This window comes from Rattus norvegicus, chromosome 15 (genome assembly GCF_021556685.1).
Source record: "Rattus norvegicus strain SHRSP/BbbUtx chromosome 15, alternate assembly SHRSP_T2T, whole genome shotgun sequence".
NCBI lineage: Eukaryota > Metazoa > Chordata > Mammalia > Rodentia > Muridae > Rattus > Rattus norvegicus.
Window position 1 is genome coordinate 40,866,017 of NC_141548.1, and position 24,071 is coordinate 40,890,087.

Sequence of the window (24,071 nt, forward strand, 5' to 3'; positions counted from 1 at the left end):
TGTTCTGTTTGGTTCTCACATCCGGAAGAAACAGAGACTACAGTTTAGTCCAAACCTTAAAGGTCTGATGGAGACTACAGGTCATAAGTGTAGGCAGGATGTGGCTAGAGGTCAACCAAAAGTCAGAACCAGACGCCTGAGCTTCCGGCCCACAGACACGGCTGCTTCTTGTCTGTGTTGCTAGACCAGCCGCACATCTTTAAAGATGCTGTTAGGTCTGATGCCCGGATGCTTCCAAGATACTCGCCTTAAACAGTTTTCCTTCTCTTCACCCTAGTGTTTAAAAGTTTATATTAAAGTGTCTTTACAAGCTCCAAATATGCTTCAAAAAACATTATCACTATTTACCCTGCTTTGTAGGTCTACTGTTATATTCTATTATTTACATCATAGGGATGCACCCATTTCTTCTAAGTAATATCTGTATGGGCCACAGTAGTTTTTCACCACTGCATCTGGTTTTATCTATTGTTTGCATTTTTCAGAGAGTCAACTTCTGGTTCCACTGGTTTTCTACTTTCTATCCCCTAGACTCACATCTTTTCCTTTATTTTATCCTCTATTTCTCTGCCTCAAGCATGGTTTACTGTTTCTCTCAGAAATCTGTACTTCCTTGTGGTCTATCATCAGCATTGGAGGCTATACACACCCCTCTTCACACGGACTCGGATACATTCTGGAAAAGTCATACACTTTGGTTTCATTTATATTCCATTCAAAAAATTAATTTCCATTATAAATTTCTTTTTGGCTATATTATTTGGAAACATGTTGTTCAGTTTTCAAACATTTGTTACCCTCCTTCATTTCCTCCCCTCCCCCACCGCACTTCTTTCCAGTTTCATGCTATTCAGACCAAAGAATATCCTGTTGGTAAAGAGAGTCTCACGGAGTTTTCGCCCTCTGGTTGACCACATAAGAACGAGTCAGGGACACTTCACCACTGAGATATGGAGGAACCACATGTCCTGTTCTGGGATTATTGCTCTGTGTGGGGGATATCTTTCCTCCGGGTTTCAGATTCAGCCTGTTCCTTTTTCTGCTTAAGCAGATTTTGAGGTTACCAATTGATAAGGTTGCAAAATAACTCCAATGTCTTCCGATGCAATGCACTATCCCTTGGCAGATCAGAGGGCTCCTCTGCGTGTTCATACTGAGCCCTCTCATTGGCCCCCAGAATTTCTAATCAATCCTAAAAATATCGACCTTCTTAGACTACAGCTAAGTGCCTTTTAAACCAACTCGCTCAATTTCCTGCACAGCTGTGTCTAAGAAGCCCCTGATGTTTAGAATCAAGAGATCAGGTGCTATGGAGGTAGTGTTGGTGTTTAAAGAAGGCATTTTCCCCCTGCCTATGCCCATACCTCAAGACACTAGCTGATCTAGAGACTTAGAACTCAAATCCAGGATTCCTGCTCTCCCTCTCACACAGTGGCATTTCGGTACTTCCGCTGATGGAAGCCCTCAGAATAGATAACCACTCAACACCTTCCTCAAGTCAAAAAGTTCACAGCTCAGAGTCGGAGGCAAATCTACATGCCATAGGATAAGTCTCCAGGATGAGCAAAGCCCTATGGAAGTTCAAACCAAGAACTGGGTATGCGATTAATCATTACCAAGTCTAATAATTCTGGGAAATGGTTCCTAGCCAAATATTCAGTCACGTAGTAAGCCAGCAGGCTCCCCAGGAGCCTAACCCACTGTAACCTAATATAGATGACTGTATGGTCACCAACTTCCATCTATAGCCAAAATGTTTGGAGACCATGTTCCTATTTAACAAGGTTTCCTGATCAAAACTGTGCGTGCAACCTCATCCTTGGTGAATCCAGTAACCAAGAGAACAAAGACCCTTTAGTCTTCCCATGCAGATCACTCTACAGATCACTGCCATGAACATCCCTAATGAGGTACAGAGGGACACTCATTGTCCAGACAAAGGCATCGCATGATGCCAGCAAGCCACAAGTCATCTTCACTGCCTCCTGAGCGCAAGGCCACCATGAAGATCTGTCCTCGGCTTTGACACTGTCTTCTTTATGAGTCAAGTTCTACCAGGTAACAATAAACTCTGCAGGTGCTTAGGTAAGAGGAGGATGTCAGACATGTTGTGGGGACATCTTTAAAGGCTAGCCACTCTCACCTATGGCCCCCAAAGGCACTCTCACAAGAAATCTACAAGGCCCATGGTCAGTTGTCTCCACTACAACTGTAGCTTAGAGAAAATGAAGTCAGGGGTGTTCCAAGTGTTTGCAACACTTTTTATCCCATTGTAAGTGTGAATTTAATTGGACAAAGTTACCAAAGCATTCCTAGATCTGGATAATTTAAAAACTGGGATATTTCTCATAAATATCTTCAGAACTCTGTTTACTCAGCAGAGAAGTTACTTATCTTGACCACTGACCTAAGAGCTCTACAGGTCCAGGTGGGAGGACTGGTGGGACTTGTGGCCTTGGGACCACATGTGAGACTGCAGCTTACAATATCCCCAACCCATTGCTGGAAAGTGCCTGCTTCCTTGGTCTCAGTCCTGTGCCTGAAGGCTTCAGCCCAGGTCCTGGCTTCCCTCTTCCTTTCAACACCTAGGCTGTTAAAGAACTGAGATGTGGGAACAAGAGAGTATATCTGCATTCAGCATGAACCATCTGAAATGGCACTTTGCTTGGAGTAACATATATAGGCTCCTGGCTTTAACCTGGCAAAGAAAACAAATCAGGAAATCTAGAATTCCTAACTATGTAGAGCCAAGAGATAATAAGTAGCCTTGTGCTTTACAGCAGAAGAAATCCATTCTCATCCACATTGGTGTCTGTAGGACCTCTGGATCGGGTAGAGTCAGAAACTGGCCCTTTGTCTCAGTTACCTTGGCTGCGTGCTTTGTATGTACAAAGAAAGATTGTGTGTGTGTGTGTGTGTGTGTGTGTGTGTGTGTGTGTGTGTGTGTGTTCATAGTGCTTCATGCTGGGGGAGTGTGGGAAGGCTTTTAGCCCAATTCCAACTATGCTTTGGAAAATATGATATGGAAAAGAGAGAGGGCAAGATGAAAGTGGGAAGAAAATGGAGATTTTTGTAAAAAAAAGAAAAGGTTTAGCATTATAGATACTATGAACTCAGGACCTCTGGAACCTCTTAACCACTGAGCCACCTCTCCAGCTCAGTGTTCAGTCTTTTCATCTGTCAGGAAAACAAAAAATCAAAACTCCATTCCAGGAACTGAAGAGACAGTTTGTCCCCTACCGGCAGTTCTCTTGCAGAGGATACTGTCGGAAAGCAAATACTCAAAGAACAAAATCACATGCTGACCTCTGATCCCCATAAAGTCATACACTTCTCAACTTTGGCTGTTACATGAGACCATATCTCAAAAAGCTTTACTTAAAAAAACTTGATTTTGGAAAAGCTGTTCAGTTTTTTGAGGTATTGGTTTGTGGGTTTATCATTTTGGTTTGTTTTTGTTTTTGTTTTTAATAAAACAGGGTTTCTTGTAGCCCTTGAACTGGCTACTTAGCCAGGGATGGCATTGAGCTTGTGACCTTCCTGCCTCTGTCTCCCAAACGCTGGGATTCCAGCATGTACTATCAAATGCCTGTGGTGCTGGGCTCAGACCCTCATGCATGCTATGTATGCAAGCACGCTAGCCACTGAACTACATTCCCACCACTGCTGCCCTGATTCATTTTCTCATTGTCATGCAAACATTTGTGAATTTGTTCTGTGTATAGATTCTGTTTGCACCCCAAGGACATGGAAATGACGGGATCCACACTGTGCAATGTACAAGGTTTAGGAGCAAAAGAGACATTTTACAAAGTCACCTAATGTTACATCAGAGTCTACACGACATATTACAAATGAAGTTCTGTGAATCTCAGGATTTCCATGTTCTCTATATTCAGCTGCACACCTAAACATTACAAGGTATGTGAACTGAAGGGGACAGCAATTGTCCCCCGCCGTGTGCTGCGACTGGAAATAACTATAGCTCAAGCCATTGCTTCTCAGCCATTTCCTGCATTCTCTCTGTATGCCAAAACCAACCCTGGCTCTGAGTGCCCTTGAGTGACTCATCACCAGATGACACTGTGGTACGAAGCTTGACACTGAGATGGAGAGACGCTCGGTGACTCAGCACAGTGGCCGTCTCCCTCGGCCTTCCTTCCATGCTGTGGTGAACTTTCTTGCTACCATGGGACAGTCTAATCCAAAGGGAACCTGCATTTACAGTAGTTGGCTTAATGGGGAGCCACAAAGCCCAAGAATGAATCAATTCAGATTTGAATCAGCTTCTACTTAGTATTCAACACTTCGAAGGACCATTTTTTAATGGTCCCTTCAATTTGTACCCTTAAAAGTATTTCCCAGTTTACATTCTAAATAAAAAACAGGCTATGGTGTGAGTGTTTGTTCTACTCATCAATGAAGTAAATTTTCAGTATGAACCACAAAGAATTAAATCAATTTAATGCTGTGGGGCTAAGATAATGCAGAGTGGATCTGGGGAGTGACACACACACACACACACACACACACACACACACACACCGATGGAATGACCTCCATCAGCTACTGAGGGTGAACAACAACCTGAACGCTGGCTCAGAAGCAGTAAACTACTGGGAGAGACTGATGGAGGATTTAACAAGCTCAATAGACATGCTTTTGTTTGTTTCTTTATTTGTTTGGTTTGTTTTTATCACACCCAGAAGCAAGGGCATCAAAGTGAAAATATACAAATGGATAAGACCAAGCTATAAAGCATCCTTCTCTTGAGAGGAAACAATCAGCAGAACCAAGGGACAAACTACTGAATGGGAGAAGATGTTTGCACACCATTTATCTGAGGAAGTGATGTTCAGAGTATATGGGGAGCTCAATATACAGTGAGAAAAATCTAATTTTCTTACAAAGACAAGATTATTTGAATAGACCTTTCTCAAAAGAAAGCACACAAATAGTCAAGAAGTTTATGGGAAAAATTCTAAGTGCCCAGAAAATGCAAATTGTGCACATAATAAAGGCATCCTGTCACCCCAGTTGGGTGGTTATTATCACAAAGGAAAAAAATTATAAAACCAGTGATATGAAGATGAACACACACAAAGCCAGCAGGGATAGAGATCAGTACAGTCAGGAGAGGGAGCAGAGTAGAGGCTGCTCAGAGTTACCAACAGAACCACAGGATCCATCAATCGCACGACTGGAATTTTCAAGATCAGTATCTACACTCCAATGTTTATTGGAAATGATTCACATTAGGAAGGAAACGGAGCACATCTAATTCCCTGTCTTTGGAGGGATGGAGAAAATGTGATATCCAGATCACAAGTACAGTACAGTGGCACAGTCATTTAAAATGGACGGAATTCTACTGTTGTCAGGAATGTGTGTTGAGTGGAAGATCAATTACAGTGTTCTGTGAAACCAAGCAGAGGAAACAAACATAACATCATCCCACTCTATGTGCTTCTCTCCGTGATGTAGACACTCCCCTACACTGGCAACTTATTCTACTGAGCTCTTCTCTCATGAAGCTCTTGAACATCGCTTTCATCTGTGACAACATGGGTAGAGTCAGAAAATACATGAACTGAAACCAACCAGGCAGTGAAATGCAAATGCAGTGTGTCCTCACTCATTAGGGAAGCTTAAAGAATCTGATAATGAGAGGAGGGTGGACTGGCCATCAGCTGGAGCAGGGATGGGAGACGTGAGAATGAGGAGAAAGGTGCCAAGATACAGTGCCAGTGAAGGGAGAGAAGCTTCAGCATGCAATACTTCTAAGATGGGCGTTTGATTTGTGAGAATGTCATACACATATTAAAATACAATCATATTCATCCTCCCTCTAAGTCCTCCCAGATCCACCTCTCCTCTCTACCCCTCCCCTTCTTACCTACTCCCAACTTTATGTATCTTTTTGTTGTATCTTTTGTTGTAGTTGCAAGACATGACCATAGGCAAAATAGTATTAAGAACATTATCAGGTTATCAATAGTTTTCTGCTCCAATTTAAAGCCCACTCTTAAGAAGGAAATGCATGCAGTGCTGTAAATCTGGCCAAGGTCTCGTAGTTGGGAAGCTCATAGGTTCTATTAGTAAACCTACTGCTATGATTTGATGAAACTTCCAAGGTATTGATCGTATTGTCCTCTAAATGTGCAGCTCTCTACCCATAGATCAGAGAGGACTTAAGCTCATAACTGGTCAAAGTGTGAAGAAAACTAACTATAGAATGTTAGCCACAAACAAGACACCTGTATCTCTCTCTCTCTCTCTCTCTCTCTCTCTCTCTCTCTCTCTCTCTCTCTCTCTCACACACACACACACACACACACACACACACACACACACACACACACCATGCTCAGGAAGCACTGAAGAAAAGAAGGAAAGATTCTATGAGACAGAGGTGAGAGGACAGCAGGGCAAAACAATCTCTTCTGGACATGACAGTAACTGCCCTCAGGAACTCACAGCATCTGGGATCTGCCTGCATAAGACCTGCACCAGATCAAGCCAATATTTCAACACAAAGGGGCTCACAAGCACCCCACATCTGAGACGCTATGGACAGTTGACAACTTCTGGGGGAGGAAGAGTTGGTTTTCTTCAAAGGCATGGCCCTGGTAGGTGAACCATGCTCTAGTGGACAAACTCACACCCTGAGCACACAAGGCAGCACAAAGGGAACTCAGTGGGTTATTAGAAAAGGATGCATAGGGGTTGGGGATTTAGCTCAGTGGTAGAGCGCTTGCCTGGGAAGCGCAAGGCCCTGGGTTCGGTCCCCAGCTCCGAAAAAAAGAACAAAAAAGAAAAGAAAAGAAAAGGATGCATAATGTTTATACAGTTCAGAACACTAGGGGAGAAGTGCTCGATCATGTTTGATGGCAGAGAGTTGCCATTTACTCTAATTTGACCATTACATGTTGCATACACGGAGCTGATCGCAACACTGCTCTCCACAAACAGGCATAACTATTGTATGCCATGTAAAAAATTCAATCATGAATTGTGTTTTCAAAAAAAAAGAGAATTGGCTGAAGGTTCTGACCACTGGTGGAACTGAGAACACATAGGAAAGAGACGGAAACCATTAACCATCTGGTTCTCTATTGTTCGGTTAATTTGTCACAAAATTTAGAAACTCTAAGGTTTGGAAATACTCCCACAAAAGCAGTTTTTACTTCTTTGCATGTTAAGCTTCACTGACCAGGAGGAGCCACAGGCCCCCAGAAGTGAATAAAAGCTCAGTGCGCCACCAGCTCTGACCACCTTCCACATTGCTGGCCACTCAACCATGAGATCCCACTCCTTCCTGTCTGCCCTCTTCCTCTTAGTGATGATGATGCCGAGAGGTAAGCTGGGAAATAACTTCTGAAGGACTTCGTAGGAGCTCTACTGGGGTGCACACTTGTGTTTTGTCCCCCATACATGCAAACCACATTAGCCCTCTCTTGAATGTTCCATGCAAAGCCTATAAAACCCTTTCCCCACTACATTTTGGAAGAAAAGGGGTTTGCTGGATATACCTCAGGGAGCAGAGGACTGGAGTAGTAAAAGCATCACCCACCACCTGCAGGGTGCCCACATATCTCAAACTGCGCTCTGTCCTCACTGAGAGAGCCCTTCTTGGTTCATCTCTGAGATTATTTTTAAAGATTTATTTATTTATTTACTTATTTATTTATTTATTTGTTTATTTGTTTATTTATTTATTTATTTATTTATTTTAGATGGCAGAAGAGGGCATCTGATCCCATTACAGATGGTTGTGAGCCACCATGTGGTTTCTGGGATTTGAACTCAGGACCTCTGCTAGAGCAGTCAGTGCTCTTAACTGCTGAGCTATCTCTCCGCCCCCCCCTCCCCATCTCTGAGATTCTTTTAAGCACAGCCTAAGGCTCCCACTGGTGAATTTGAGTCTAATTTATGAGCATCCTCATTATCTACCTGGTACAGTGCTGCGCTCTCACAAAGGAGATGGTCTGATCCTCCATTCATTTCCCAGCTGTGGTCAGAAAGCTTGGCTGCGGTGGGCAGACTCGCAGGAACCTGTGAGGTAAAATATGACAGTAACTATCTGAAGGCACACTAGCGGCCATGCCTTCCACATTAGGTAGCAGAAGCCGAGCCTCTTGACTGGGTATTGGGGAAGCTACGGAGATAGATTTTTCCATGTATGACAAAATTGAAAGACCGGGGTGCTACTAAGGATCTGAATAAAACAGGTTATGTTATTTCACTTATACAAGGACTTAAAATAATCAAACTCGGAATAGATACTACAGTGATGGTTATCAGACCCGGGAGGTATGGCGGAAAAGGACAGGAGAGTTCGATATAAAAATTCAGTTAAACCATTTGATGAATAAGTCTTATGGATGAATTCTTAAACTTCATCTCTAGCTCTTAAAAATGTTAAGAGGTTGGGCCTTATGGTAAGTGAGAGGCTGGTTAGGATGAGGAGAGAGCTAGCCTCCTGCAGAGCTCTCAGGGAAATCAGAGAGAGGCCTGCATTGCAAGTCAGGATCCCAGACGCCTCCAGAGCAAGCTCCTCCTTCCTTTGCTCCTCCCAAATGGGTTATACTGTGAGGACAGAGTAAGTCAAAGTCCTGCAGGTCCTCAGTGGAGGGGAGAGCTTCACATGGCCAGGTCTCTTGTGAACCCAGGAAATTAAGACAGGAAAAGATCAAAGAATCTTACTTTTATTGCATCTTTTTATTGCTTGAGAATTTAATACACACATAAAATGTGTCTTGATCAAACCCACCGCCTAACCCCTCTTTCCAATCTTCAGTTCCCCCACTTTTTTCCCTCCCTCCTGATATCATGGGCTTTGTTTTTAAAACCACCGAGTCCACTTCTACTGGGGACCAGAAGCAGAAGCATGTTGTTCTGTAACACTGGCCGTCATCACCAGTGGAACTAATGAAGCTTCCTGGTGCTGGAAAGGCACGGACACATAGCCTTAGCTATGCTCTCCCCAACAGCCAAACAGACTAAGGAAACATGTGGACATACTTGAGGAAAACCTTCCACTCCGAGATGTCTCTCCAAGCATGTAGACACAAAAGGCATGGAGTAATTGAATAAGCACGTTTCTTACACAGTTTTGAAGTGGGGGAGATGACTCAGAAGCAGCAGAATGGACTGATTTTCTACAAAGAATGTTGGGGATGAGAGCATCTGTATCTTATGAGGATGCTATGAGCATGGGCGAAGTCCTGCTGTTGAAACTGCTTCTGGGTAGATGTATCATGCTTCAGTCCAGGGTGATTCACTAGAGAGGAAACTGAGCCAAACATTGCTTGTCCACTGAAGTTCCAAAAAGCCAGCTTTTCCAGCATGGTAAACACCTCCACACATTCCAAGTGTGCTGCCAGGACGAGGACCACATCTCTGAAACTTCATAAGTTACCGTGCTCACTCCAAGGTGTATCCTATCTCAAACGCTTAACCCCTCCCCCCATTGGCCAAAAAATAATAATAAAAAAGGCATTATTTCTGTGTAAGTATTTGATCTCCCTGTGTAGACAATATCGTGCCTCCCATTCCAGAGCCATTCTCTAGGACTGTGGCTGTGTGCGCATTTGCAGTACTTTGAAAGTGAGTTAACAGTGTTGTCTAATTTCTTCCTGTGTAGGAAAGGCTGGCGTTGTCCCTGGGGAAAAGCAGTGTATTCTGTTAAAAGGGGTATGCAAAGACGTATCGTGCACATCCACAGATGACACCATTGGCGTATGTAACGACGAGAAGAAATGTTGTAGGAGATGGTGGGTGTTTGATCCCTACCCAACGCCTGTTCCCAAAGGAAAGTCTCCTTAGAGGGAAGAACATGATAAGCCTTTCAAACTCCAGAAAATGTGGACAAACGTTGTAGACTTCTGCTCACCTACACTCACCTTTTCTCTTGCCTGGAAATAAATATCCTGAGTCCAAACTTCCTGGTTGCTGCAAGCCTTTTAAAAATCTACCAGAAGCTAGCTAAAAGAACTGAGGGGGGACCCCTGGCTGCTTTAGGGTGTACTGGGACACCTCTGTTCAATTAAAACAGGGTTTAAGAAATTATTTGAGATTTATCATAGCAATACTGTCACCTCTAAATTTAATAATAATAACTAGAAGAAAATGTACAAGAAGAATCTTATACCCTGAAAATATTTAAGCAAAATGAGCATCCAATTAAAGGATCAAAGTGAAACTTTAAACGTGTAAAATAATGAATATGAAGTAGATAATGTTTGCTCGTCCACCTTGGGCATGTCTGCATTTCATCTCTTTCATTGGCTTCTGGAAGCGTAGCATTTTTCTGGGCTGAGAGTGAAGCTCAGAAACAGGGCACTTGATTAGCCCTGACTCAAAACACTAAAAATAAATATAATTTTTACTGAGATCACTTGGAGCATATGGGTAGAAGTCTATCAATCACGTGACCTTATTGCCAGTGACCTGAGAGTTAGGCTACGGTCCTTATTCCTTCTCCCAAACACAACTTCAAATGACATAATCCAAATTCTTAAAAATCTAAAACAATTATATTTCTTTAATGTCTATCGCAAAAGATAAAAAGAAAAAAATTCCTGAAGTATAATTCTGGAAGAAAATAACTTTAAAATTTCCTTACATTCATTAACATAAAAAAGTAATTTACCTGTGAAATTTTAAAACATGACAACATCTTTTAGGCTAGAATATACAACAGCACACATGGTTTTGCATAATGATAATGGTTACATAGGTCTAACAACTATGAACCGATCAGATATATCATAAATACGCCAAAGTGAATACTGCTGTGATTGGTGAGTGTGTGCTCTTTATAACTATGACAGCTTAAAAAATCGGTGGGCACATGAAATTTATTAACAAAATCAGCCAAAGATATGAAGAATCCCCACTATCCAGAGCCAACCCCTTTTTATCTTCCACAAAAAAGACATGTCTTTGTTCACTGACGGACTCTCAACATTTCTGTGCATATACCCAGTTCTGACACATAAGGACACCCTTTTATACTCTGTGCACTGCTTTGGGTACATAAAATCTGGGCTGGTTGGCTTTTGTCAACTTGACACAAATCCAGTCATATCTTGATTGAGAAAATAACCTCTGTAGAACTGGCGATAGGGCAAGCCTGTGGGACATCTTGATTAGTGACTGAGGTGGGAGGGTCCAGATCACTGTGGGTGGTGACACCCCCTTTCACCTGGGTTGCATAAGCAAGCAGGCTGAGTTAGCCAGGAAGTAGTGTTCCTCCATTGCTTCTGCTCCACTCCCGTCATTGAGTTCCTACCCAGCTGCCTGCAGACTACAAGCTGCAAACCAAAATAAACGCTTTCCTCCCCAGATTGCTTTTGGACATGGTGTTAACCAAGACAAAATCCATTCCTCTTGTTTCCAGATTTGGACCCAAATTTGACAAAAATCACCCATTAGCATCTTTTAAATGCATCTTCTTCCTTTATGGGTCATGTGTTTATTTCTAGGTAGACAACTTTCTGGTTCCTTCAGGCAGAGAGCTTTGCTTCACTGAATTCTCTTGTAATCTCATCAGTTGGAGGGATGCCAATACAGGCCAAGGAGAGGTTGTTGTTGGTGTTGTTGTTGTTGGTGGTGGTGGTGTGTGAGTGTGTGTGTGTGTGTGTGTGTGTGTGTGTGTGTGTGTGTGTGTGTACTAGCGTGTGTGGGTGTCTGCAGAGGTAAAAAGAGGGCATCAGATTCCTTAAAGCTGAAGTTGCGAGCGGTCGTGAACTGTCTGACATGGAGCCTAGGAACCAAACTTGAGTTCTTGGTAGAAGAACGGCAAGAGCTCTGAGCCACGGAGTTGCTCTCCAGCTCCTCCTTGCCAAATGTCTAGGGAGAAGTCTGAAGCCAAAACTCAAAGAACAAATCTCTCTAAAGACATCAAAATCCAAATAAATTAATGCCTGAAATTAAATTCTCTTTTCCACACTGGGATCCAAAGTTTTTGATTAAATAACTGAGAACTTGAGTATTCAGTTTTGATTCTTCATCACAAAGATCCTTCGGATGAGCTGGGAAGCTTTAGTTCATTCAGTCAGTATGGAGTCTCCTGTGGTCTTCACATTTCATCAGAGCAAAGGGTTAGATAAGGAATGGAAACTGACAAACCGAGGAAGCCCAGGAGATGACTCATTTGGTAAAGTGCCCACCACACTAACAAGACCTGAGGTTAGATCCCCAGAGCCCTATTATAAAGCCTAGCACGGAGCTAGGTGAATGGAACAGGCTGGAAGGCCAAATTAGAAGGCCTGGAATCCTCACAGTAGCTCTGCCTCAGGAAACTTCCCGCTGCCTGAAGATCTGGATATGGAATTCTCAGCTCCTTCTCTAGCGCCATGTCTGTCTTCGTTCTGCCATGCTTCCCACCAAGATGATGTGGACTGAACCTCTGAAAGTGTAAGTAGGCACCGATTAAATGTTTGCCTTTACAAGAGTTGCCTTGCCCCACCCCCCACTCAGCTGAGACACCACAGTGCTGTCTGCAGCAGTCACTGTGAGGATCCATTCTCCCTTGGGAATTTCAGTGTACGAGCATCTTTGGGATTCCATCATACTTGCTCCAAATCTGTAGCCCCACAAACCTATATAGACCCACCAGGCAGAACCCAAGACTGTGCAGCGCCCTGCAATACAGCGGCAGGTGCCCAGCACAGTGGAATCCTGTGTCCCCTCAAGCCTGAGGAACCAAGAGGTTTGACCCTGTGATCGGGGACTGAGCTCCCTCCCCACCCCTGGTGCTCACTGCTGCCTTCCAGTGCTGACCTTTGGAGAGTGCACCTTCCTTGCCTACTGCATCAGTTAAAAGCATAGGAGCACTAAAGTGAAGGGCTGGAAAGAGAGATCCCATGCAAGTAGAAAAAAGGCGTAAGCAGATATAGCTACACTCCGTCAGCTAAAAGAAATTTTAAATCCAAAACTGAGAGTGGGAGGATAGAAGAAGAAGGGATAAACGGATCAATTCAATAAGAGGAGACAACAGTTATCTATACACGCACTGCTGGAGTACCCAGTTACACAAAGTAAACATAAACATGGTTAGGCCGTATGGTGATTAGTGTTAATTTTTAGCTTGACACAGTCTGTAATGGCTAGGGACATGCGGCCTGTGCATCCAGGTGTAGTGTCTACCCACTTCCTCAGAACGCAAACATTTCATCCTAGACAGAAGAGGGGGACTCATAAAGACACACAGCTCTTACAATACCTGAAAGACTCAGGAAGTTCAGAAAGTCACAAGATCCATGAGGCTCCTAAGCACTAAATGATTACTGGGGCAGAGGAGATTCCTCAATGGAGACGTCTGTATGTTGGTCAAGGAACCTTTGGTTCATGAGTCCTCACCTGTAAGCCTCTGCACAGGGCCAAGGTCACCATAAGGATATGGCCTTAAGGTATTAAATCAGGCTCAGGTTGGAGAGGCCGCAGCTCAACTAAGACTGTGACAACTTCACTGAGAGCAAGCAGACTTTATACACCTCTATCAGAAACAGGACAGAATGGCAATTGCCAAAATCAGTACAGTTGTAGTTGCCAGGATACAATGTTTGCAAGCTGTGGGGCTGCGAGTTGTGAAAGGTACCCTGATTCCTGGTCCAGACAGGTTGAATCCCCTGGGACCCTAAAAGGGTCGACAGGCACATTCCCAGCCTCCCAGATCAGGGTGTCACTAGCTGCAGCCCCCCACAAACCCCTGCAGAGAGGTTTGAGACAGACCAAGTCACACAGAGCAATGCCCCAAGTCCCTCCTCCACAGGTGAGGACATAACCACAGGTCACATAGAGACAGATCAATCATAGAGACGGGACCACGCCCCTGATTATGTAAATGAGGTCTGACCCATCCCCAAAAAACCTATATTTAAGGGTCGTGTTCAGAATTAAAGGTGTGCAAGAATCACTCCATCCTCTGAGAACTTCTGTCATAAGAGCTCTAACACCGCCTGGGGAAGAGATCTGCACTCCCAAAATCACTGCCAGAAGCCCTCCTGCATGCCTCACTGGCTAGTTCGTCTTCTCTGCCTGAGGGAGAGCCCAGCCTGAAACCGAGGCAGAACAACACCTGCCCAAGTTCTCCTCCTTTCTTCTGTACCCGCCAACCTAGCTGGACCAGAGATCTCCGTGGAAAACCTCCGGCACAGAGGCCCACAGCAAGCTATACAGGCCGTATCAGATTCACGTCTAAGACCAACTGTCCTGTCAAGCTCCCATGCTTCCTTGACTTCTAAGGGAACATAGAGAAACACAAAGAGGGCTGAATGCTTCTCTGCCTGAGGGAGAGCACGTTGTGTCCCAAGAGTCGTGGACTCTAACCTGAAAAACCTATGAACCTATGAAGATGCCCCCAAAGGTAGCTAAGCCAGGCCAACTCGGTGGTTCCCTTCACTCAAGTGCCGGGGAGGCTCCTGGGATGCATCTCCATCTGAATCATCAAAGTGCCTATTAGCAAAGCCTCACTCATGCTGTTGTGAGGAACCCGCAGTAAATTAATTGTTTCACCAAGCAAAAACTGAGGGATATCATCTTGATGGTCTAATATCCATGCTCTATTTGGCTGAATAGACATTTGTTCACACACCACCTGACCCAAGCCCAGTACACTTTCAACCCTCCATACACATGAAGGTTATTTGCAACACCAGGATCCATATGGTAAGAAAATTGGATCAGAAATTGGTGGATATACATAGTAACAAGTATTATAAATCCCAGTGTGGGGTTCCTTCCATCCTTAGACTATTTATGTTCCCAGATAAAAGACACCCACAGCCTTTATATTTTTACGTACGCCTTAGGCAGCACAATAGCTGGGCAGCTGCCCACCATCCATGCTGTTAGAATGCACCTTCCTACCAATAACCCATTATTACTCACTATGTTTGCTTTGGGTTGCTCTTAGCTCTAATTCTCTTGGCCCTTAGCCCACAGCAGCTTTTCTTTCTCCTCTCCTGTTCTTCTATTCCATGATGGCTTCTCTTTCCTTCTTCTTTCTCCCTCCACGTCCAAGAAACCTCAACCCCACCTATGTCTCTTCTGCCTAGCTATTAGCTGTAGGCATCTTCATTCACCAATCAGAATTAACCTGGGTCCCAGGGGCTAAGTGCCAGGTCTTGGAAACCAGCACTTAGCACTACAATAGACAGTGAAGGACAAACCCTCAACAGAAATACGACAAGGTTCCCTTGAGTAACTTTACAACATCAAATAGTGAAGGTACAAACACACAATAAGAACAAATAAAGATATGGTGGAATATCCATGAAGCCTATTCTGTAGCAGTGTGTTTACACTATTCTGAAAGGAGACTGGGCGTGATTCACGTATGATATGTGCACGTTGGAAAGGTTACAGTGGAACATAATTAGTGTAACTGGTGTGCATTGTTTGCTTTGGCAGCACATATACTAAAATTGGACTTGTGCGAAGATTAGCATGGCTCCTGTACAATCAGTGTGCAGCAGTGACCATAATTTCAAAGTGTTATACAGACAGAATGGGATAGAGAAATGTTCACCGTCATGAAACATCATGACCAAGGCAACTTATAAAAGGAAACATTCAATCAGAAGTTTGTATATGGTTTCAGAGTGTTCACAGCCCTCATAGCAGGGAGCATAGTGACAGGGAGGCAGGAATGGTGGTTTTGGAACAGTAGCTGACAGTTCACTTCTGATCCACAGGAGGCAGGGAGAGAGAGAGAGAGAGCGAGAGCGAGAGCGAGAGCGAGAGAGAGAGAGAGAGAGAGAGAGAGAGAGAGAGAGAGAGAAAGAGAGAGAGTGAGGAGGAAGAAGAAGAAGAAGAGGAGGAGGAAGAGGAAGAGGAGGAGGAGGAGGAGGAGAGGATAGGGAGGGAGGGACGGAGGGAGGGAAAAGCAAGAGCCTGGTGTGTGTCACACCCCAGTGACATATCTCTTCCAGCAAGACCACACCTCCTAATCCTTTCTAAACCGTTCCACTAACTGGGAACAGGTATTTAAATATATGGACCTATGGAAGTCATTCTCATTCAAAACACTACAAGATCATGAAAGGGAGAGATGTGACCAAAAAAATAAATAAATAAATCAAAATAGTAAGGACTTTTTAATTTAGAGTGACATAATATACATACTATTATGTTGAGAATCTTATTTGTTTCCTGGTGTTCAAACAAAAACATACTATTTAAAGGAGGTGAGGAGGGGAACAGGGATGGGGATTGGGTGTGGGGAGAGGGAGTTGGGAAAGGGTCGAAAGAGAGAGTGAAATTGGTGGGGGAAATCTCTGGAACTAGCCAGAGAACTGGGTTGGAAGAGGCTCCCTGTAGCCTAGGGGCATGACCCTAGCTGAGACTCCCAGCAATGGGGGATATGGAGACTGAAGTGGCCACTTCCTGTAGCAAGGCATGACTTCCAATGAAGGGAGGGGGACATCAAGCCACCCACGCAAAATTTGTTCTACCTACAAGATTTACAGGGATAATGATGGAGCAGAGATTGAAGGAATGGCCAAACAATGACTGACTCAACTGGGGACCCATCATCCCATGGGAGGGAACCAACCTGACACTTAATAATACTCTGCTATGCTTGCAGACAGGAGCCTTGCATAACTGTCTCCTGAGAGGTTTCATACAGCAGTAGGTAAAAACAGATGCAGAGACCACAACTTTAAATGGAGCTCTGAGGAGTCTTGTGGAGGAGTTGTGGAAGGACTGAGGAAGCTGGAAGGGTCAAGGACACCACATGAAGACTGCAAAGTCAACTAACCTGGGCCCATGGGAGCTCACAGAGACTGAACCACCAACCAAAGAGCATGCAGGAGCGGGATCTAGGTCCCCCCCCCATTTGTAGTAGATGTGTCTTTACATGGGTTGCCTGCCATTGGATCCCCTACCCCTAGCTGGACTGCCTTGGTGGGCCTCAGTGGGAGAGGATATGCTTCTTAGTCCTGCTGTTACTTGATGTCCCAGGATGGGGAGGTACTCAACGGGGGAGGGGGGTCCCTTTCTCTGAGGAGAAGAGGAGGGGTGATGGGGAGGGATTCGTGAGGGTGGGACTGGCAGTAGAGGAGGGAGGGCTGCAATGCAGATGTAAAGTGAATAAATAAATTAATGGAAAAAATAGTGAGAAAGAAAATATGGAGTAGACTAGGTGTGCTGATAGACGCCTTTAATCCCAGCTCTGAGGAGGTAGAAGCAGGTGATTCCCTGTGAGGTGAGTTCCAAGCCAATCAGGGCTACATAGTGAGACTGTCTCTCAAAAATAAACAAACAGTGAGGATGCATAAGTTCACACATCTATGTCTGTTTGTACATATAAGAATTACTTAGTATTTTTAGTTACTAGTAATTTAACAGAGTACTCAATGAGAACGGAAGGAAAGCTACTGAAATCCATGGGGTAAGGAGTGAAATACATTAACCCAGAGCACAAAGACATTTATTTTCCCAAAGCAAAGTGGGGATGGGGGGGTGGGCTTAGGGTCAGGGAGAATTAAAATAAGAAGAGATAAATAATTTTATGTTTTCTTTTTCTTTTTTCTTATTTATTCTTATGTTTATACTTATTGATTTTTTCATTTATTTTTTATTGAATATTTTATGTATTTACATTTCAAATGTTAGCCCCTTTCCCCCCTCTCCCATAAGTTCTCTCCCTCCCCCTACTTCTATAAAGATGCTACCACTCCCACCCACCCACTCCTACCTCAGCACCCTGGGATTCCCCGGGACCAAGGGCTTCTCCTCCTACTGATACCAGACAATGCCATCCTCTGCTACATATGCGGCTGGAGTCATAGGTTCCTCCATGTGTGTTTTTTGGTTGGTGGTTTAGTCTCCGGGAGCTCTGGGGTTCTGGTTGGTTGATATCGTTGTTCTTCCTATGGGGTTGCAAACAGCTTCAACTCCTCCTGTTCTTTCTCTAACTCCTCACTGCGGTCCCTGCGCTCAGTCTAATGGTTAGGTGCAAGCATCCTCATCTGTATTAGTAAGGCTCTGACAGAGCCTCTCAGGACACATCCATATCAGGCTCCTGCCAGCAAGCACTTCTTGTCATCCACAATATTGTCTGGGTTTGGTGGCTGTATATGCACACCCATGTGCGGCAGTCTCTGGATGGGCTTTCAGTCTCTGCTCCACACTTTGTCTCCATATCTCCTCCTGTGAGTATTTTTGTTCCCCTTTCTAAGAAGGTCTGAAACATTCACATTTTGGTCTTCCTTCTTCTTGAGCTTCATGTGGTTTGTGAATTGTATCTTGGGTATTCCAAGCTTTTGAGCTAATATCCACTTATCAGTGAGTGCATACTATGTGTGTTCTTTTGTGATTAGGTTACCTCACTGAGGATGATATTTTCAAGTTCCATCCATTTGCCTAAGAATTTCATGAAGACATTGTTTTTAATAGCTGTATATTACTCCATTGTGTAGATGTACCACGTTTTCTGTATCCATTCCTCTGTTGAAGTCCATCTGGGTTCTTTCCAGCTTCGGGCTATTATAAATAAGGCTGCTATGAACACAGTGGAGCATGTGTCCTTGTTATATGTTAGAGCATCTTTTGGGTATATGCCCAGGAGTGGTATAGATGGGTTCTCAGGTAGTACTATGTTCAATTATCTGAGGAACCTTCAGACTGATTTCCAGCAAGTTGTAGCAGCTTGCAATCCTATCAACAATGGAGGAGTGTTCCTCTTTCTCTACTTCCTCACCAACTTCTGCTGTCACCTAAGTTTTTTATCTTAGCAATTCTGATTGGTGTGAGGTGGGATCTTGAGGTTGTTTTGATTTGCATTTCCCTGATAACTAAGGATGTTGAACATTTCTTTAGGCGCTTTCTTGGCCATTGGATATTCCTAAGTTAATTCTTTGTTTAGCTCTGTACCCCATTTTTAATATGTTTATTTGATTCTCTGGAGTCTAACTTCTTGAGTTCTTTGTATATATTAGATATCAGCCCTCTATTGAATGTAGTATTAGTAAAGATCTTTTCCAAATCTACTGACTGCTGTTTTGTCCTAATGACAGTGTCCTTTGCCTTATAGAAGCTTTGCAATTTTATGAGGTTTTATTTGTTGATTTTTGATCTTAGAGGATAAACCATTGGTGTTTTGTTCAGGAAGTTTTCCCCTGTGCCTATGTGTTTGAGGTGCTTCCCCACTTTCTCTTCTATTAGTTTGAATGTATCTAGTTTTATGTGGAGGTCTTTGATCCACTTGGACTTGAGCTTTGTACAAGGAGGTAAGAATGGGTCGGTTTACATTCTTCTACGTACTGACCTTCAGTCAAACCATTTTTTTTTAAATTCTGTCTTTTTTCCATTGGATAGTTTTAGCTCCTTTGTCAAAGATCAAGTGACCATAGGTCTTCACTTCTATTCCATTGATCTACCTGTCTGTCTCTGTACCAATACCATGCAGTTTTTTTTTTATCAAGATTGCTCTATAATATAGCTTGAGGTCAGGGATGGTGATTCCCCTAGAAGTTCATTGTTGAGAATAGTTTTCACTATCCTGGGTTTTTTGTTATTCCAAATAAACTTGCAAATTGCTTTTTCTAACTCTATGAAGAATTCCAACTCTATGAGTTGGAATTTTGATGGGGATTGTATTGAATCTGTAGATTGCTTTTGGCAAGATGACTATTTTCACCATATTAATCCTGCCAATCCATGAGCATGAGATGTCCTTCCATTTTCTGAGATCTTCTTTGATTTCTTTCTTCAGAGACTTGATGTTCTTGTCATACAGATCTTTCACTTGCTTGGTTAGAGTCACACCGAGGTATTTTATGTTATTTGTGATTATTGTGAAGGGTGTTGTTTCCCTAATTTCTTTCTCAGTCAGTGTCCTTTGAAGGCTAGTGATTTGTTTGAGTTAATTTTATATCCAGCTACTTTGCTGAAGTTGTTTGTCAGGTTTCGGAGTTCTATGGTGGAATTTTTGGGGTTACTTAAGTATACTATCATATCATCTGTATATCATATCATTCTTTGACTTCTTTCTTTCCCATTTGTATTCCTTTGACTTCTTTTGGCTGTCTAATTGTTCTGGCTAGGACTTCTTCAAGTACTATATTGAATAGGTAGGGAGAGAGTGGGCAGCCTTGTCTAGTCCCTGATTTTAGTGGCATTGCTTCACGTTTCTCTCCATTTAGTTTGATGTTGGCTACTTGTTTGCTGTATTTTGCTTTTACTATATTTAGGTATGGACCTTGAATTTCTGATCTTTGCAAGACTTTTATCATGAAGGGGTATTGAATTTTATCAAATGCTTTCTCAGCATCTAATGAGATAATCGTGTGGGGTTTTTTTTTTCAATTTATTTACATAGTGGATTATGTTGGATTTCCATATATTGAACCATCCTTGCATCCTTGGGATGAAGCCTACTTAATCATGGTGAATGATCATTTTGATGTATTCTTGGATTAGGTTTGTAAGAATTTTATTGAGTATTTTTGCATCAATAGTCATGAGGAAAATTGGTCTTAAGTTCTCTTTCTTTGTTGGGTCTTTGTGTGGTTTTGGTATAAACATAATTATGACTTCAAAAGATGAATTGGGTAGTGTTCCTTCTGTTTCTATTTTGTGGAATAGTTTGAAGAGTATTGGTATTAGGTCTTCTTTGAAGGTCTGATAGACTTCTGCACTAAACCCCTCTGTTCCTGGACTTTTTTTGACTGGAAGACTTTTAATGACTGATTCTATTTCTTTAGGGATTATGGGACTGTTTAGATGGTTTATCTGATCCTGATTTAACTTTGGTACCTACTATCTGTCTAGAAAATTATACATTTCATCAGGATTTTCCAGTTTTGTTGACTATAGGTGTTTGTAGTAGGATCTAATAATTTTTTTTAATTTCCTCAGTTTCTGTTGTTATATCTCCCTTTTCATTTCTGATTTTGTTAATTTGGATACTATCTCTGTGCCGTCTGGTTAGTACGGCAAAGGATTTATCTATCTTGTGGATTTTCTCGAAGAACCAACTCCTGGTTTTGTTGATTCTTAGGAAAATTTTCTTCTATAATTTTGTTGAAGATATTTACTGACCCTTTAAGTTGGGAATTTTCACTCTCTTCTATACCTATTTTCCCTAGGTTTGGTCTTGTTATTGTGTCCTGGATTTTCTGGATGTTTTGGGTTAGGAGGTTTCTGCATTTTGCTTTTTTGTTTACTATAGTGTCAATGTTTTCTATGGTATCTTCTACCCCTGAGATTTTCTCTTCAATCTCTTGTATTCTGTTGGTGGTGCTTGCATCTATGACTCCTTATTTTTTCCCCGGGTTTTCTATCTCCAGGGTTGTCTCTCTTTGTGATTTCTTTATTGTTTCTATTTCCACATTTAGATTCTGGATGGTTTTGTTCAATTCTTTGTCCTGTTTGCTTGTGTTTTCTTGTAATTCTTTAAGGGATTTTTGTGTTTCTTATCTAAGGACTTCTACATGTTTACCTGTGCTCTCCTGTATTTCTTTAAGGGAGTTATTTATGTCCTTCTTAAAGTCCTCTATCATCATCATGAGATGTGATTTTAAATCCAAATCTTGCTTTTCCAGTGCAATCCAGTACTTGTTGTGATGGAAGAACTGGGTTCTGATGATGCCATGTAGTTGTGGTTTCTGTTGCTTAGGTTCCTGTGCTTGCCTCTTGCTATCTGGTTATCTCTGATGTTAGTTGGTCTTGCTGTCTCTGACTGGAGCTTGTATCTCCTGTGGGCCTGTGAGCCTGTGAGTCTGTGATCTTAAGAGTGAGTGCATTCCTGGGAGACTAGCTCTCTCCTGGCAGGCTTTGGGTCCAGAGGGCTGTGGGACAGCCTTTGCTATGGGTGCAGATGAAGACCAGAAGGAGATTGTAAGGATCCTGTCCCAGGCTGTTCCACAGTTCCTGTGCTCTGTGAACTCCTTGAAGGTCCCTCTTTGGACAATTGGTGGAGTGAAAGTGGGGTCTCACCTGAGGGCTGAGGAGTGAGAACACTCCTGGTAGACCAGCTCTCTCTGGGCAAGTTTTGGGTCCAAAGGGCTGTGTTTTCTTTTTTAAGGGTTTTCAGGGTATTTAAAGTAAGGTTACTTAGTCCTAAGTAAAGAAACCCTTAATTTAGAAAGGTTGCATCTAAAAGAAACTGATGTGAATTTTCTAAACTGTTGCGTAGAAATGGGGTGTTAATTATGTATTGCCTGACTAGTGTCTTTCGGACAAGGTATACTCAACAAAACCCATGATTCCTAGACCAAATTTACTATCTGATAGTAAGTTTTTTTCTTTTCCCTTCTGCTGTAACAACATGTGCCTAATGGCTGATAACTCTTTGACCTTCGAGGAAAGGCACTGGCGATTCTATCTGTCCTCACAGAGGCCCCAGGTGATTTGGCAATACCCTGGTGCTCACCAGTCTATAGCCTGAATAGAACAGAACTAGTCCTTTGATGTCTGTGATGGCAGTTAGCAGCTGGGCATCACACAGTGTTCCTGCGCATCCAGGCAACACCACCTCATCCCAGATCTACCACACAGGGAAACATATATCAATTGAAAATGTCTCAAAGTCACTAAAAACCCTGCTTTCAGTGTTCCAAAAAAGGACTCCTATTTCTTCTCATAAATTTTTATCACTTTTCTATGTAAACTGTGCTTCAAAAAGACCAAGGGTTTGCAGATAGGAGATGACAATCAGTAAATTCTGGACTCCTGATCAATGATGGGACAAACCCAAGCCAGATTCCCCTGAGTGGATGCAAGAGTTGTCACTAAGTAGCACATACAAGGACCATCACATAGGTTACCCTTTGAGCTTCTAGAATTCTAGAAAAGTGGGGGCCCAGGTGCCTCTGTTTCATAACTTAGAGGAGGGAAGACCTGAACCTGGGCTTAGAGACAGACACACCACACCCCTAGAGAATTCCTTTCCCTCACTTGTCCTCTTAGTCTAGAATACATCCATCTTCTTTCAGGACCTCCAGTCATATTCCCAGGTCTCTGTTCATTCATCGTCCTAACGATGGCATCTTCAAAGTCTCAACATTTGACATGAACCTACAGCAAAAACATAACTACATGTTCCATCCACCGAAATCCCTAAACAGGAGGAACACCCTAGCAGGCATTGGCAGAAAAATAATTCCCATTTTAGTGATAGAAAGTTCCCAGCTTGGAATGAATCCATCTGGAAGGTACGAAGATTGTGGGGTGGGAGAGACAGCTTAACAGTTGAGCATTTGAGTTCAGTTCCCAGGATCCACATTAGATTGTTAACAACCACCTGTAACTCCAATTCCAGGGGAACTGTCACTCTCTTCTGACCTCTTCAGGCACAGACACTCATGTGCACATTCCTGTACAGAAACACTTTTTAAAAAAATGTAAAGTTATAAAGATTGCTATAGTTGGGGATTTAGCTCAGTGGTAGAGCGCTTACCTAGGAAGTGCAAGGCCCTGGGTTCGGTCCCCAGCTCCGAAAAAAAAAAAAGAACCAAAAAAAAAAAAATAAAGATTGCTATAAAGGATACGGACATGTTTCATAGTTTTCAAAGTTGGGGTGCCTCTGCCTTCTGTAAACCTTCCCTGGGCCCCTCAGACTACTCTAGAATACACTATGTTTGTCTCATCGGAGCCCAGTAGGTAGGTCATTTACTCAGAATTATACTCGCGTTCCCCTTCCATTTGCTTTTGTGCCGTGTGCCTCTGTGTGCTTTATAACATCTCAGTTCTTCCTGTGTAACTTTACAGCTGGGAAGTGTGAATGATTTACGTTACTAAGATTTTTTTTAGTATAGAAGTTAGTTGACCTCATTCGGTTATTAAAATGATAGTTGAAGCTCTCCCCCACCCCCACACACATACATCTCACTAGCCTATATACAGTTTTGAATCTGAATGTCTATTCCCCAAAACACTGACAGCAGCATGATGTCAAGGGTGTCTCTTCCCATTATCAGGGAATGAGGGGAATAGCTTGCCTCTGTAAATGGGGCCTTAACTGTCATAGCTCCAGAAACCATGAGGGACACAGATTGTTAGCTGCATGTCTCCCCACCTTCTCAGGACTGTTGCTCCCCTCCTTGCTCTGTGTT

The 24,071-nt window shown here is 42.9% G+C and overlaps 1 protein-coding gene and 1 long non-coding RNA gene across 2 annotated transcripts; both read left to right on the forward strand.

Moving 5' to 3' along the window:
• The first annotated feature begins 1,824 nt into the window (after positions 1–1,824).
• Positions 1,825–4,487, forward strand: LOC148000996 (uncharacterized). Its single transcript, XR_015638858.1, has 3 exons — positions 1,825–2,058; positions 3,726–3,921; positions 4,006–4,487. It is a non-coding gene; the product is annotated as an uncharacterized LOC148000996 (long non-coding RNA).
• A 2,786-nt stretch (positions 4,488–7,273) lies between these two features.
• On the forward strand, positions 7,274–11,349 carry Defb47 (defensin beta 47). The gene is given in 2 exon segments (NM_001037526.2): positions 7,274–7,358; positions 9,647–11,349. Coding segments are annotated over 2 exon segments (240 nt in total). The 5' UTR covers positions 7,274–7,300; the 3' UTR covers positions 9,829–11,349.
• Positions 11,350–24,071: the final 12,722 nt, after the last annotated feature.